At 40.3% G+C, this 17,679-nt stretch overlaps 1 protein-coding gene across 1 annotated transcript in view; it reads right to left on the bottom strand.

Annotated features, from left to right (window-relative positions):
• Positions 1-17,679, bottom strand: part of CSMD3 (CUB and Sushi multiple domains 3) — a 669,880-nt gene that overhangs the window by 10,962 nt on the left and 641,239 nt on the right. The window contains exons 66-69 of the mRNA XM_064441769.1: positions 12,703-12,814; positions 11,230-11,409; positions 2,385-2,450; positions 665-823 (exon numbers count right to left, since the gene is read on the bottom strand). Of these exons, the coding sequence (XP_064297839.1) occupies positions 665-823; positions 2,385-2,450; positions 11,230-11,409; positions 12,703-12,814 (517 nt within the window). The remainder of the gene's footprint in view (positions 1-664; positions 824-2,384; positions 2,451-11,229; positions 11,410-12,702; positions 12,815-17,679) is intronic.

The raw sequence follows: 17,679 nt of genomic DNA, 5'->3' as shown, positions 1-17,679 counted from the left end.
TTTTTGTTTTCTTCCTTGTCAAGCCATATCTGCACTTTCTGCTGATGATTCACAGTATAGAGAACTGTGCATATTTTGCCAACATAACCATGGCAACAGTGTTCTGTGTGGCAGGGACTGTAGAATATCATAAACCAAGATTGCAATCAAGGGCTTCTGAAATCATAGCATGAAGGGTAGCTACTTTTTTCAACTATATCAGCTAGTCTAACAAGTGTCATCTCTCCTTGCTCTCCATGTTCATCAAGTATCTCTGCCTTGCTAGGTCAACACATACCAAACTCAGTATATTACTTATTAGTCATTAATAGGCTATTGTAGGGAAAGTGTATGATTAAGAATTAAGAAAATCTCAGGAAAGGTAATTTAAATTTATTTATAATATTTAGGGAAGAAGCATGAGAATTAGGATGATTCTTTCACTCCTCATTGATTATGAACTCCAAATATAATGTAATCCTGGGAAATTAAAAAAGGGGAGAGAAGGAAAAGGTGGAAAAATCCTTACCTTTGAAAAGGAACGGAATCAGAATGAAAATTTCTTTGATAATCTAAGAAAGTTTCCAGAAGAGGTTAAAAGTTTGTGTGTTGTGCATAAAGTTACAGGGGACCAATGTATATAAGGCATAAAAAAATGAATGGAAATGTTTTTGTTATCCCATACCTGATAACAGCAATTCCATATTGCTGTTTGTAAGCGTTGCATTCACTCTTCCTGAAGTTGCATTGAAACCGGTGACTGTCAGAGTCATGGGCTGTTTTTTGCTTTTGTAATTGTAAGATCCTTTCCATATATAATTTTGGGCAAATACATCATCAGGAACTATATAGACATCAAACATGTTTCAGTACATTTTGCAGTATTTAGTACTTATGAAGTCAATCATCCAACAAAATATATGATAAATATTAACATTTTCTGTACTTTACCCTCTTTATTTTTAAGTGATAATTTAAGTCATATTTTTAAGGCATAATCTTCACATATGAAACATAGAAACCTGGCACAAACATTTATGAAAGAAATGTATTTGTACTGAAGAACAGAACCACAACTGTGGCTTCATTTGCTCCTTTCCTCAGATATGGACATGTCCTAAAATTGAACCAATTTCACAAAATCTAATTTAACAGCTGTAACCAAAAGACCAGATTCCTTTCACTGCAGCATCTTTTCTATGACAGCACAGATAGGCAGGACATAGAGCTAGGCTTAAATTTTGCAGAAATTAATTTTGATTTATATATCAAAATTTGTATAAGCATATTTAAATGACAATAAAAGATTATAAGCATCTTTTTTATAACCTAGTCACTTCTAATAATGAAAAATGTATATAAGAATTTTGTCCTGCCTTCAAATGCTTAAAAACATTATGAGCGTCATCGGGAGAAAAAAAATCCTCTAATTTAAAATAAAAAAGAGATCATAGACTGCAGGGAGAATTAATGTGCTAGATTTATACCTTTACTTTTTATATTTATAATTATCCAACCATAAAATATTTAATTAATGCTATTCCAGGAACAGTATGGGTAAAAAAAACTTTAAAATCTTAACATGAGATACCATTGGAAAAATTAAATTGAAGGTGTCTTAGGGTGGGTTTACTACACTTCCCAAAGGAAATGTATCAAACGGCCCTATAACAAATAATCGTTATTCAAAATCAGTACTATCACTGAACTTAGAGTGGACAACCTGTTAGGAAAAGAAAAAAAAGCCCCACAAAGCCCCCTTTATTCATTATTAGTAGACATTTAATAGGGTTATATTCAAAGGCTAATTTTAGCTAAGGAGACCTCTCTCTTCAAAAAGTCTTTGCAGTAGACACAGAAAAGTTTCTTTTGGATCTAGTCAGGACATCCAATGACAGTCATCTTTAGCAAGTCAGTTAAACTGGAGCTGACTTTAGCCAGAGACTACCTTCTCTAGGCTAAAATAAGCTTTTTTGAAGGCTAAGTTGAAGGCTAATTCTGAAGTATTTAGGTAAAGCAATTTAAACTATCAATATGTAAAAGAAGCGCAAGACTGTGAAAAAGACTGTGAAACAACATGTCTTTAAATTATTTCTGGGGGAGTACTATTGTTTCTGAACGAGTAAATTGCATAGGCTTTTACACAGAACACTGATTTCAGTGAAACCACTAAAACTTTCATGACATAACAGAAATTGTATATGGCTATAAATAATACCTTAGAGTCTAGATAGACTTAAACATTGAGGAATAATTTAATTAATGATGGTTTTGTTCTGTTAATGTAATGCCTAATCTAATACCCTTTCTTCATTCTAAGCCATTCAGTGCAGTCTCACTAAATCGATTCTTATTGTCTTTTCTATAGATATTGTTTAAAACCATAAATACCTCAAAGGACTTACCACTTAGTTTGGGACTTGGTGTTCCCAAAGCTGGTCTGGGGTCCTTTACTAATATTTTGGAACCAGCTGTTAGAAAGAGTGAATGACAAAAAGACAAATCAGTAGCAAATATGTTACTCAGAAACTAGGAAAATTATTTCCATAGTGGAATTTATTTGTTACAAGGGATATAAGATGATGTTTCAAACTCAAATACAAATGAGAGTTTAGTCAATATCAAGCCTTAGTAACACAGGAACACATGCCCACTGATTTCTTCTGCTGCGACATTTTCTCCTAAGTCAGTCAACTGGATGCTACCAAGTCATTTGCAATACCAAAACAGTGTAGGCTTTCACTTCAGAATCCACATTTCAGAATTCACAGTCCTGGAATATGCACCTAACATGTGAGATGTCTTCTAATATGTCATCTAAGGCAAGTTATGTCATTTAAAACCACACAAAATAGCTTTGTGTATAGTGCTTTGACTGGAAGCAATGTAACACCAAACAGTGAAAAGATATATAATAAGGGTGTTTTGAATCATGTTCCTCTCCAGGACTTAATTATTGTCAACAGTACTGAGTAAGCCATCTTCTGTTCAAGACTGAAAACCCAAAGAAGCTTAATCTCTTAACAATGGAGGAGAAGGTCACTGTTTCTTTAAAGAACAGCAACAGAAAGAAAGAAACAAATGAGGCTGTACACAGTATCTCCAACTGCTCAGGTGATCTAGGCACTGGAAGTTGAAGAATTTAATTTTTTCTCTGCTTAGAGCAGGAACTCTCCCACCACTGAAGATGATGAACTAAATGCAATGGGAGAGTGTCATTTCTTGCAGCTGAAGCTATTTGATTTTGCAGAAAATAATTTGGATTCACTGGGCTATAAAGAAGACACGTAATTCTGTCTCCTAATGTAGAATACTCTCATGCAGTACTAGGCTCCATTCCCTGCTCCAGTGGTTATTTCAATATTTTTTATTTTGGATCTTGGCTTTGAACCCAGGCCTTTTCTCTCTGATCAATACTCAAAAAAATAGACAAGAAAAGCAACTTCCTTCTCCCTGAGTGGAATATTTTTCTGCATAAAAAGGAAACTTTAGCAAGAACAACTGAGAATATTTTTCCTGAGAATAAGTTTAAGCTTATTACAGAAGGGTTGATTTTGGTGTATAGATCAAAACTGGAAAAAAACAAGGGCAGGGGTTGGAATTCAAACTAAAGTTCTCATGACCTGTTACTACTGATTGATTAATCTCTATTTTCTCTCTGTTTTGCAAGAAACATACTGAACTTCACTGAACATGGCTGACCTGGAGGGCATGCTTCAACAGTATATACTTTTTTACTACATCAAGCTCAGGTTAGAAATATCTGGATCATACCTTCCAAAGGGCTTTAGTATAAAACGCTGCTGAGTCTATCAGCCTTGTCAAGGTGGATACATTTCTAGTCAAGTTCAGAACTGAAATTTTATGTATAAAATAAAATTTAAATACAAATTGTAAATACAAACCCAAACCTAAATCAAGTTACCTATGGCATTTAGGCTTCTAGGTCCAGATATTTGCTGTGTAGGACTTTCAAGATTGCAGTTTTTTATTTAAAGGGCCAAATTGTGACTTAATTCCCCTAGCGATACTTTTAGAGCTCTCAACTTCAAATGTTTTATTCCTTTTCATCTATTTCAAAGTTATTTTTGTGAAGTTCATGGTCACAGGTGAACGACCTGACCTAGTGCTTCTCTCCCTTCCATAGGAGAGACATGTTTCACTCCTTTGTAATAGGTAAAACTGAATATTTATTATAAGGGTTCCTTACTGTCACATGAGACAACTGATACTGCCTGTTTCAATATCATCAGCAGAAAATTCTTGGACCAAAATACAACCCGTGAAACACATTTAGCTAGCCATAACAGTTCCCGAGTACTGAAAATGTCATAAGCTTCCTGACAGTTTGCTTTCTAACACTTTCCCAAATCTCTGCTCTCTTTTCCCCAGCACTCGCCTGGCACGTAGCGCCAGGACACCTGTTTTTTAGTAATACAAAATACTCGTTTCCAATTTGCCTTCCAAGTACCAATGTTTGGCTATATAGCCTTTGAATGCCTCTGTAAGAGCCCTGGGGATAACCACATCTGAAACATTAGGTAGCAGTAATCTGAAAAGGACTTTAATTATACAGAAAATGGAATTCCAAAGAGTTGTTATACTTGAGGATGTTTCCTATCTCACATGAAAAACAGCATTCTCACCACGATTTTCCCTTGAGATTTTTCATGCCCTGCCATAACAAGAGTATGTAATAAAAATTAGAAACAAAAATGTTGGAACATCAAGGACAAAGTAAATACATTTTAGAATCACAGAATCATAGAATGATTTAGGTTGGAAAGGACCTTTAGAGATCATCTAGTCCAACCCCCCTGCAGTGAGCAGGGACATCTTCAACTAGATCAGGTTGCTCAGAGCCCCGTCCAACATGACCTTGAATGTTTCCAGGGATGGGGCATCTACCACCTCTCTGGGAAACCTGTTCCAGTGTTTCACCACCCTCATTGTAAAAAGTTTTTCCCTCATATCCAGCTAAATCCACCCTCCTTTAGTTTAAAATCATTACCCTTTGTCCTGTCACAACAGGCCTTGCTAAAGAGGTTGCCCCCATCCTTCCTATAGTCCCCCTGTAAGTACTGAAAGGCTGCAATAAGGTCTCCCTGCAGCCTTCTCTTCTCCAGGCTGAACAAACCCAACTCTCTCAGCCTGTCTTCATAGGAGAGGTGCTCCAGTCCTCGGATCATTTTTGTGGCCCTCCTCTGGACCCGCTCCAACAGTTCCATGTCTTTCCTGTGCTGAGAGCTCCAGAGCTGGACACAGTACTCCAGGAGGGGTCTCTCCAGAGTGGAGTGAAAGGGCAAAATCACCTCCCTTGACCTGCTGGCCACGCTTCTTTTGATGCGGCCCAGGGTACGGTTGGCCTTCTGGGCTGCGAGTACACATTGTTGGCTCATATCCAGCTTTTCATCCACCAGTACCCCCAGGTCCTCCCCACAGGGCTGCTCTCAATCCCTTCACCCGCCATCCTGTATTGATATTGGGCGCTGCTCTGACCCAGGTGCAGGACCTTGCACTTGGCCTTATTGAACCTCATGAGGTTCTCACAGGACCACCTCTCCAGCTTTTCTAGGTCTCTTTGGATGACATCCTATCTCTCAGGTGTGTCAACTGCACCACTCAGCTTGGTGTCATCTGCAAACTTGCTGAGGGTGCACTTGATCCCACTATGTCATTGATGAAGATATTAAATAGTACCAGTCCCAGACTGCACCCCTGAGGGACACCACTATTCACCAGTCTCCATCTGGACATTGAGCCATTGACAGTTACCCTCTGGATGCAACCATCCAGCCAGTTCCTTATCCACCAAACAGTCCACCCATCAAATCAGTAGCTTTGCAGTTTAGACAGAAGGATGCTGTGTGGGACTGTGTCAAAGGCCTTCAGAAATCCAGAGGGATGACATCTCCAGCTCTTCCCCTGTCCACTGATGTAGTCACTCCATCACAAAAGGCCACTAGATTGGTCAGGCAGGACGTGCCCTTGGTGAAACCATGCTGGCTGCCTCAGATCACCTCCCTGTCCTCCACATGTGCCTTAACATAACTTCTAGGAGGATCTGTTCCATGATCTTCCCTGGAACAGAGGTGAGGCTGACTTCAATGCAGGTAGTATATTGCTGCTTACATACAACTGTAAAATATTAATAAACCCTATGGATTAATTCCATGTAGTGTTTCAGACATCTACTTGGAATTTAGGCATCCTACTCCAATATTAGAATAGAATCATAAAATGGCAGAATCATTTAAGTTGGAAAAGACCTTTGATATCATTGAGTCTAACCACTAACCTAACACTGCCAAGTCCACAACTAAACCATGCCCCTAAGTGACACATCTACACATCTTTTAAATGCTTCCAGGGACAGAGACTCAACCACTTCCCTGGGCAGCCTCTTCTGATGCTTGACAAACCTTTGGTGAAGGCATTTTCCTAATATCGACTCTAACCCACCCCTTGGCACAACTTCAGGTGATTTTCTTTTGTGTTATTGCTTGTTACTTAGGCAAAGTGACTGACACCCACCTCACTACAACCTCCTTTCAGGTAGTTGTAGAGAGCGATAAGGTCTCCCCTCAGCCTCCTCTTCTCCAGACTAAGCAGTCCTAGTTGCCTCAGCTGCTCCACATAGAACTTCTGCTCTAGACCCTCCACCAGCTTCATTGCCCTTCTTTGGACACGCTCCAGCAACTCAATGTCTTTCTTGTACTGAGAGGCCCAAAACTGAACACAGTATTCGAGGTGTGGCCTCACCAGTGCCGAGTACAGGGGCACGATCACTTCCCTACTCCTGCTGGCCACACTATTCCTGATGGCACCCAGAAGGTTACTGGCCTTTCTGAACACCTGGGCGTACTGCTGTCTCATACTCAGCTGGCTTCAGACCAACACCCCAGGTCGTTTTCTGCCAGTCAGCTTTCCAGCCTCTCTTAGAAACATATTATGTCCTGAGTTGGAAGGGACCCACAAGGATCAAGTCCAACTCCTGTCCCTGCACAGGAAAACCCTGAAATTTACACCATGTCTCTGATGGCTTTGTCCAAGTGCTTCTTGAATATCGTCAGGCTTGGTGCCGTGACTGCCTCCCTGGGGAGCCTGTTCCAGGGCTCCACCACCCTCTGGGGGAAGAACCTAAACCCCCTGGGCACAGCTTCCTGCCATTGCCTCGGGTCCTGTCATCGGTCACCGGAGAGAAGAGGCAGCGCCTGCCCCTCCTCCTCCCTGCGTGAGGAAGCTGTAAACCGCAAGGAGGTTTCCCTTCAGCCTCCTCTTCTGCAGGCTGAACAAACCAAGGGACTTCAGCTGCTCCTTGTATGTTTTCTCCTCTAAACCCTTCACCAACTTCATGACTCTCCTCTGGACACTCTCTAGTAGCTTTATACCCTGAATATACTTTGGCGCCCAAAACTGCCCACAGCACCCGAGGTGAGGCCGCACCAGCACAGAGCAGAGCGGGACAATCCCCTCCCTCGGCCAGCTGCAATGCAGGGCTTGATGCACCCCAGGGCACGGTTGGCCCTGTTGGTTGCCAGGGCACACTGTTGGCCCAATTTCAACTTGCCATCGACCAGAACCCCCAGGTCCCTCTCTGCAGAGCTGCTCTCCAGCCTCTCCTTCCCCAGTCTGTGTGCACATCCAGGGTTGCTGAGCCCCAGGTGCAAAATCCAGCACTTGCCCTTGTTAAACTTCATACGGTTGGTGATTGCCCAGCTCTCCAGTCTGTCCAGATCTCTTTGTAGGGCCTTTCTGCCCTTGAGAGTGTCAACAGCTCCTCCCGATTTAGTGTCATCAGCAAAAGTAATTACTATTCCTTCAAGTCCTGCATCCAAGTCATTTACAAAGAGATTAAAGAGTACTGGCCCTAAGATGGATCCCTGTGGAGCCCCGCTACTGACTGGCCGCTAGCCCAGTGTAACCCCATTATTTACTATGAGCCTTTGATCTGACCCATCAGGCAATTGCACACCCTCTGCATTACATATTTATCCAGCTGCATGCTGGACATTTTTTCCAGGAGGATACTGCGAGAGACAGTATCGAAAGATTGACTGAATTCCAAAAATATCACATCAACTGGCTTTCCTTGGTCAACGAGGTGGGTGACCTTGCATATAAGGAGATCTAATTTTTTAGGCAGGACTTTCCCCTCGTGAACCCATGCTGGCTAGGACCAATGACTGCGTTGTCTTTCAGGTGTTTTTCAATAACTCCCAGAATAATCTTCTCCATAATTTTACCATGCACAGAAGTGAGATTGATGGGCCTAAAATTACTGGGTCATTCCTGTTGCCCTTCTTGAAGATTGGAACAACATTTGCCAGCTTTCAGTCGACTGGTTCCTCTTCAGAATCCCAATAGTACTGAAAAATCATTGAGAGAGGTCTTGCTATGACATCAGCCAGCTCTTTAAGTACCCTTGGATTAATCCAATCACGCCCCATTGACCTATAGGGATCTTGCTGGAGCAGCAAGTCCTGCACAAGGTCAGGGTTTATTAGGAGTTTATCATTCCCACAGTCATGGTTCACTAGCCCAGGGCTCTTGGGTTCCCTGAGCCCACCATCGTTGTTGAAGACCAAGGCGAAGAAAGCATGAAACATCTCTGCCCTATATGTCCCTGCTTGTGAGGTGACTATTCTCATCAGAAAATGGGCCAATGTTATTTCTAGCCTGCCTTTTGCCATTAATGCGTTTAAAAAAGCACTTCTTATTTTCCTTCACAGTACTGGCCAGCTTCAACTCTAAATGAGCTTTGGTCACATGCATTTCCTCCTTGCCGTGGTGAACAGCATCCCTATAGTCCTCCCTGTCACCATCTTCCTCAAGTCTGTAGCATTGCATGGGGTTGTTGTGACCCGAGTGAAGGACCTGGCACTTAGCCTTGCTGCATCTCATAAAATGAGCCTAGGCCCATCAATACAGCCCTCCCAGATCCCTCTAGAGCCCTCCTACCCTCAAGGAGATCAACACTCTTGCCCAACTTGGTGTCATTTGCAAACTTACTGGGGGTGCTCTCGATCCCCTTTTCAGATATTAAACAGAACTGGCCCTAACACTGAGCCCTGAGGAACACCACTTGTGTCTGGCCGCCAACTGGATTTAACTCCATTCACCACAAGTCTTTGGAGCCGGACCTCCAGCCAGTTTTTTACCCAGAGAAGAGTATGCCCATCAAATCCATGAGAAGCCAGTTTCTCCATGAGAATACTCTGGGAAAAGGTGACAAGGGCTTTGCTAAAGTCCAGGCAGACATCATCCACCACCTTTCCCTCATCCACTAAGCTGGTCAATTTGTCATAGAAGGAGATCAGGTTAATTAAGCACAACCTGCCTTTCGTGAAGCCATCCTGACTGGGCCTGATTGCCTGGTTGTCCTGCATGTGCTGTGTGATGGCACTCAGGATGATCTGTTCCATAACCTTCCCCAGAACTAAGGTGACACTGACCGGCCTCTAGTTCCCCGGCTCCTCCTTCTGGCCCTTCATGTAGATTGACGTCACATTTGCTAACCTCTAGTCAATTCGGACCTCCCTACTTAGCCAGGACTGCTGATAAATGATTGAAAGTGGCTTGGTGAACACTTCCACCAGCTCCCTCAGTGCCCTTGGGTGGATCCCGTCCAGCCCCATACACTTATGTGTGTCTAAGTGGTGTAGCAGGTCACTAACCATTTCCCCTTGGGTTATGGGGGCTTCATTCTGCTCCCCATCCCTGTCTTCCAGCTCAGTGGGATGGGTACCCTGAGAACAATTAGTATTACTATTAAATTCTGAGGCAAAGAAGGAATTAAGTACCTTCCTCACCCTTTGTCTCTGTTTCCCCCCACATCCAATAAAGCATGGCAATTCTTCTTAGGCCTCCTTTTGTTGCTAGTTATTTATAGGAAAAGAAATTATTGTCTTTTATGGCGGTAGCTAACTTACGTTCTATTTGGGCTTTGGCCTTTCTAATTTTCTCCCTGCAGAGACTCATGACGTGCTTGTAGTCTTCCTGAGTTGCCTGCCCCTTCTTCCAAAGGTCATCAACTCTCCTTTTTTTCCTGACTTCCAGCCAAAGTTCTCTGTTCAGCCAGGCCTGTCTTCTTCCCCACTGGCTTGCCTTTCAGCACATGGGGACAGCCTACTCCTGTGCCTTTAAGATTTCCTTCTTGAAGAATATCCAGCCTTACTGGCCCTTCAGGACAGTCTCCCAAGGGATTCTGTTAACCAGGCTCCAAAACAGGCCAAAATCTGCCCTCCAGAAGCCCAAGACAGCAGTTCTGCTGACCTCCCTCTGTACTTCCTCAAAAAATCTATCATTTTGTGATCGCTATGCCCAAGACAGCCTCCAAGCATCACACCTCCCACAAGTCCTTGTCTGCTCACAAACAACAGGTACAGTGGGGCACCTTCCCTCATTGACTCACTCACCAGCTGCATCAGGAAGTTATCTGCCACACACTCCAGGAACCTCCTAGACTCTTTCCTCTCTGCCATATTGTATTTCCAGCAGATATCTGGTAAATTGAAGTCCCCCACAAGAACAAGGGCTAGCGATTGTGAGACTCCCCCCAGCTCCTTATAGAATGTTTCACCTGCCTCTTATCCTGGTTGGGTGGTCTATAACAGACTCCCACCATGATACCTGCCTTGTTCACCTTCCTCTTGATTTTTACCCATATAAGCTCAACCCTACTGTCACCATCATCAATCTCTAGACAGTCAAAACACTCCTTAACATGCAGGGCTACGCTATCACCTTTCCTTCCTTGCCTATCTGTTCTGAAGAGTTTATAGCCATATATTGCAGCACTCCATCTGTGCAAGTCATGCCACCATGTTTCCATGATGGCAATTATATCATAGTAGTATTGCAACTGTCATAGCTGTCTTTCAGATGACACAATCTCTTTAAATAAATTAGCCTGCTATAAGTTTCGTAGGAATGTGCAAAATCATTGAGATTCTTACTCCACTGAGCTTAACAGGATGTAGGCCACACCCAACTCTCTCAGAATTCTGAAAGCAGCTGTTACCCAAGTATTTGGCTTCCAGAATTATACCTGAAATTGATACCTCTGAGCATGCAAATGAAAGACAAGTACATGAAAGCATATGTTCTGTTAAACACAATTGACAAAAGATTAGAGTTACCCTCTTAGATGTTCTCCCTCCTAGTTCTCCTTGCCTTATTAGACTGCAAGTAAAGAAAATCACTGAGATGTGATAGATGAGAGATGCAGTGGGAAACAGAAGAGTTTACCTTCACAAACTGGAACTTTCCCAGTCCATGTGCCATCAGACCTACAGGCTCTATGCTCTGATCCTCCTACGAGGAAGAAGCCTGGCTGACAAGTATAAATCAATGTATAACCAAGTGAGGGAAGATCCATTCCTGCAACATTAGCATGAGTTGGTGTTTCTGGTTGTTTACAGCTGTGAGCTACAAAGAAAAGATAAAATATTCTTCAGTCAAAACAGTGAAATATTTCTGAAAAAAAGAATCTATAACCATTCTGACAGGTAACTAATGAAGAAAAAAGCATCAATAAATATAACATATCAATATATCTTTAATTCACATTAAAAATTACTATATTGTCTATAAATTACTGTCCTAAGCCTGTAAATACACTCTTGAAAACAGACTTTTCAATTTCAAGGGACCAAGAATGAACTTAAATGCACTCACATGACCACAATTAATTGTCTGCATATGCAAACACAAACAGTGCACATCTTAACCACAGTAAAAAGCAATCATGGCTTGTGACTTACATGACTTATGATATCTGTGTAACATTGAATAATAGTAAATAAATGGGCCATTTGGAAAACACTATGAAAGGTCAAGGAGAAATTGTAGGTGAGGCAAGTTTTAAATAGCAGGCAGAAAAAATGAATTAACATTCCTGATCTCATGCAAACTGTTTTATATCTTTAAGAGCCACCAGACTCTGAGAGTCCCGTGTTATCTCAAAAACAGCATACCTCTAAGAGCAGAGCTCACCTTTCAACACACTGAGCTACTGATTTGCTGTTTGCTTAGGGGGAATGCTAGCACCAATTGAAACACTAATGCTGGTTTCTTCTGTGGATATGCAATCCATACACTGAAGTGTTTCTATAAGGTCAGACCTTAAAAGGTGCAGCTATTTCCAGAAAAATACAGCTGGCTAGCTGAAAAACTAGAAAGATTAACCATGATGTTACACCTTCAGTAAATTTGCACTATTTAATGAAGCATAAAAGATCTAAGAAACTAATTGCTCCTTCCTGGCACCAAGTAAGAAGATTCAGATTCAAAGATTTCCAATTACAAAATTTCCCCCCCCTTCTTAAAATACCCCTACTCCTTAGTTGGGAAACAGCTCCAATTCTTTACTAGAACTGATTGTAACTATCTGCTCCAGTACATGTTAGGGTTCTGCAGGGCTTTCCGACATGTTCTGTTCTCACCACCTTCTCCCAACCCTTTCACTTTCTTTACTGGAAAGATTGCGCCCACTTAGAAACTTATTTTCAGCATCTCTCTGGATGAAGAGCCGTCTGTTATTATATGTTGTTGGAGGTTTTTAAATTAAAATAACATTTCTAGCTGCTGTAAGCTAGTAACACATATTTGTATTAAGTTAATAAAACTATAAAAATTAAGTTAACTTTATAACAATGTTACTTTAATGAATAGCCTAGATAAAAAAAAAAATGATAGATCAAAAATCTGTCATTTTCTTACGTATACATTCCGGCTGGATTCCACTCCATGTGAGATCCGGAAGGCAAGTTCGTGTTGTTGAGCCATGGAGAAGGTGTCCTTTTTTACACTGAAATTGAACAATGTTTCCCACCTATTGAAAAGTAGAAAACACAGTAACATTGTTATAAGGGTATATCAGTTGAGGCGCTTTTTTTTTTTTCCTAATTTTGATAGCAAACTCCTTCACATAATACAGGCTTGATAAATTGTGATGTTCTTTCTGTAGAAAGTAAATTAATTTCACAGAACATTTTGATATGACATAAAAATTTGCTTCATTCTCAATGAAATTATTCTCCCCATAAACTGAAATTTGAAACCTTGTCTTCTGTGGTCTCTCTGGTATATTGCTTTTGGCCTGAAACAGTTGAAGCACTGTCAGTTTGGAAACCAAGGTTTCTGTGGCTTCCTAGCTCTGGACCAAGGATGAGCCAGTTAGGGAATCTTGCAGAAAACCAGGGAAGTCACAGTGCTGAAATGGGTAAGAGATTCTGCTGGACCTTTACTGAAATAGAGCCCCTTTGTGGAATCCTGGATGAATTCACAAATTATAACAACAAACATTTCATTAGAACACACAAGGCCTGGTCGACAACACTGTTTTATGCTTCAGAAACTATAATGTTCCTATAATATTTTAATTTTGTTTTTTGATGACAAGAGGTGAAAAAGAAAGGTTCTTTATACCATGCAGATAATAGAAACCAAAACACAAGTACATTACAATTAACAACAGCAATTCATCTGAGATTAGTTTTTAATTATTATTCTTATTATGGGTATCTGTTGCGTAAAAAGGAAAATTCTTTAATCAATAAGAGTTTCTGCACAAACATAACATAGAATAACTTGTTCATCACGTCCAGACATAGTGACATTGATGAAAATGCAAATAATTCTCAGTTTCCATTAAAAGCAGGATAATTAGATTACAAGTATGTCATTCAGAGAGTAGTTTATTACATGCTGTGAGTAGTTAACTCAAATATTAAGGGGCATACACCACAGCTACTGTTCTGCAGTGACCTGTATTAATGTATTTATACTGCTGTTTTTCTTTTTTTTTTTTTTTTTTTTTTTTTTGGGGGGGGGTGTGTGTGTGTGTTTCATTATTATGTTTAAATGTATAACACTTGACTCAAATTGATGCTCAAAGGTAAAAAGTGGACTATTTCACAATAATTTAGTCCTGGGAAACAACATTTCACTGCTACAAGTAGTTATTTTAAACTTTATAGTACTATTCCATTTCAGCTCAAGCTTCTCGTTAGAATGAAATTTAATAATAACCCATGTACTACAGATAGTACCTCATCAGCACGGTATGTGATTTAAAATTCATCTCCCTTTTTTTTTTTTCTTTTTACTCTGCTCACTAGACTATGTAATCACTTTTAAAAAGTTTTGAAGAAAATACACTCAATCACTTTCATGATTAACCAAAAGTAGGAAAGCACTAAAAGTTTTAGAAGTTGCACAAAATAGAAATGGAAACACTTTTTTGTGTGGTAAAGAGCTTAGTTAAAACAACTACCACCAATATATTGCAGTACAATGAGTACTAGTTTTATTAAAGATTTGTTCATTTCAGTAATCTGTCTCTATTGAAGCAATCTCCATTCACAACTATGGAAAGAAACCTGATTAGTTAGTCTTTAGCTACCAAGGAAGACAATACTGCAATGCTATCTTTAAAACCAGGACCCTTTCACGCATGTCACACTGAAAAAATTCCAACCAAAATTAAACCTCAACTTAACAGTTACGTGTAGTTTCTAAAAATATATCTGAACAGGAACTTATTTTTTTTTCTACTTTATTCTTTCAAAATTGACTCTATGATCTTCATGAATATAAAATATTTAAGAAAAATATAATTGTTTTGTGATGTGGGGTAGCTGGACGTCATGGAAGTCAATGAGGTAAAGAGGTTAATTGCCTACTTATACTCAGATATCTAACTGTAAACTGTAACTCAGTTAGAAAGTTAAACTCTAGTTGTCAATAGCAACGCCAAAGTAGCTACTGTATGGCTATAACTGCTTAGTTACTCAACCTCAGTATTTTCAATTAACATTTTATATGCTACATTCTCTTTCTAGAATAAAAAGTATCTTCTTTTCAGAGTTCAACAGTTCTCATGATGTGATTATCTTTGATACATTAGTTCAACATTACTTAAATATGGGCAATACTGAATTAATCAGATAACTGTAATATTGAAATATCCACTTTCTTTTTTAGGATATTACCTAAAATAAATTTGTTATTGTATAGAATATTTCTGAAGGACTAAAAAGTCAATAGATTAAAAAAAAATAATTCAGCATATTCAGTAAAACTCAGTATATTGTAATTCTACTCATCAAGAAAGGCCTGAACAGAAAGGTCATACTTTGTGAATTGAAAGGGCTGAAAAATCTTGTCTGTAAAGTTTCTAGACCTACAGGACTCAATGGGTTACAAAAAATTAAGGAGGCGTGATTTTTCAATTTTCTGTAACTTCTTTTTCTTCTTTAGGTGCCTATTCATGACTTTGTGTTAGTTCTTTATGAACCGAGTCATCTGCTGGACAGATATACTGAAGGAGAACTGTTCACTTGATGAGCAGAACCAAGAGATGCATGGAAGTTTTTTTCACTGTCTGCCCATTTTCACTGCAGCTCTGCCTACCTTATGATTTCACTAAAGCTTGCTTGCCTAAACATCAAACTATTTCTTTAGTACTCAAAATATATCAGTGAGGTAAGGAAATGGGTCAAGTGGCCAAGTAAGTGGGATGGCTGAGTTGCTAACATTCCACAATGTAAAGCAAACAAACAAACAAACAAAGCCCACAGTAAACAAACAAAACTCAAAACAAGCCATTGTTGATGTTGCAAACTGTTGTTGCAATACCAACTTTTCTATCTAAAACAGCAGCTACTGGTTAAATGATTTTTCTTATTTCCTCAGAAAAAATGGATGTCACCTCTATTTTCCTTCTTAGGGAAACACAACTTTTAGCTATGTAAGCCCAAAAGTGGCATCAAAAATACAACAGTTGCTCAAGTGATGAAGATGATTTTAGAAGTACTACCATGCTATTCAAGATAATGAATAAATAAATAAAGCAATGAGGCTCCCTGCTCCTAAAAAAAATCTTAGAGAAATATGTAGTTGTTAAAAAGAAGATATTAAAAAGTAATTTAAAATTACTTTTTGGGAAATCTATTTTGCAATATTCTTGTGCCAGAGGCACCAGGTGGTGCTACAATATAGTCTTCTATGGTCTTAAAAAATTCACAGTCTTGAAATGTTCTGATTTGTTCAAAATATTTTGTTATACAGCTTGAATAGAAGCACCAGTGGGGAGAGCTGGGAAAGCATCTGAAACATCTTTGTTCACTATAATCCCTGGTTTTAGTGAAGAACTGCTCTATGTGCAACACTGTTTCCAATCCTGGGGAAAAAAAAAAAAAAAGTTTTCCTTGTACTTTGCTTGATCATCTCTGTTCCATAACTGCTTTTTAAATAATGTCAGGTATGGTTTGGATATTCCCAAAATCAACATCATTAACTTTTCCTTTTGCTAAAGACAAAAGACCATATATTTGCTATTATTTAACAGGAGAAATAGCAATCAGAGAAGAAAATACATAAATATCAATGTCCATCAATTTATAAAGAATAGGATAGTACTTTAGGTACTTTTTTTTCAACAAAATAACATTAAAATAATGTATAATAATTTTTGAAAAAATAATAAAAAATTATTATGCTTCTTATATTCCTCATAAGAAAAGAAGATATATCAAAATTTCATGGGTTACTCTACAATAATTTTTTTCTTCGACTTAAGTTTACCAAAGAACATGAAGATAGTCTAACAAGGGGTTACATCGGCCTGGCGGCCAGTCAGTAGCGGGGCTCCACAGGGATCCATCTTAGGGCCAGTACTCTTTAATCTCTTTGTAAATGACTTGGATGCAGGACTTGAAGGAATAGTAATTACTTTTGCTGATGACACTAAATCGGGAGGAGCTGTTGACACTCTCAAGGGCAGAAAGGCCCTACAAAGAGATCTGGACAGACTGGAGAGCTGGGCAATCACCAACCGTATGAAGTTTAACAAGGGCAAGTGCTGGATTTTGCACCTGGGGCTCAGCAACCCTGGATGTGCACACAGACTGGGGAAGGAGAGGCTGGAGAGCAGCTCTGCAGAGAGGGACCTGGGGGTTCTGGTCGGTGGCAAGTTGAAATTGGGCCAACAGTGTGCCCTGGCAACCAACAGGGCCAACCGTGCCCTGGGGTGCATCAAGCCCTGCATTGCAGCTGGCCGAGGGAGGGGATTGTCCCGCTCTGCTCTGTGCTGGTGCGGCCTCACCTCGGGTGCTGTGGGCAGTTTTGGGCGCCAAAGTATATTCAGGATATAAAGCTACTAGAGAGTGTCCAGAGGAGAGTCATGAAGTTGGTGAAGGGTTTAGAGGAGAAAACATACAAGGAGCAGCTAAAGTCCCTTGGTTTGTTCAGCCTGCAGAAGAGGAGGCTGAAGGGAAACCTCCTTGCGGTTTACAGCTTCCTCACGCAGGGAGGAGGAGGGGCAGGCGCTGCCTCTTCTCTCCGGTGACCGATGACAGGACCCGAGGCAATGGCAGGAAGCTGTGCCCAGGGGGTTTAGGTTCTTCCCCCAGAGGGTGGTGGAGCCCTGGAACAGGCTCCCCAGGGAGGCAGTCACGGCACCAAGCCTGACGATATTCAAGAAGCACTTGGACAAAGCCATCAGAGACATGGTGTAAATTTCAGGGTTTTCCTGTGCAGGGACAGGAGTTGGACTTGATGATCCTGTGGGTCCCTTCCAACTCAGGACATACTATGTTTCTATGATTCTATAAGCTTCTCATCCCTAGCAATTCCTGTTAAAGGAGCAAAAGGCTACAGGAATGTCAGTTATTTACCTTTTAGCACCATATTTTA

This window comes from Phalacrocorax carbo, chromosome 2 (genome assembly GCF_963921805.1).
Source record: "Phalacrocorax carbo chromosome 2, bPhaCar2.1, whole genome shotgun sequence".
Taxonomy (NCBI): domain Eukaryota; kingdom Metazoa; phylum Chordata; class Aves; order Suliformes; family Phalacrocoracidae; genus Phalacrocorax; species Phalacrocorax carbo.
The sequence above is the reverse complement of the archived record's forward strand: the minus strand, read 5'-3'. Positions and strand labels throughout refer to the sequence as shown.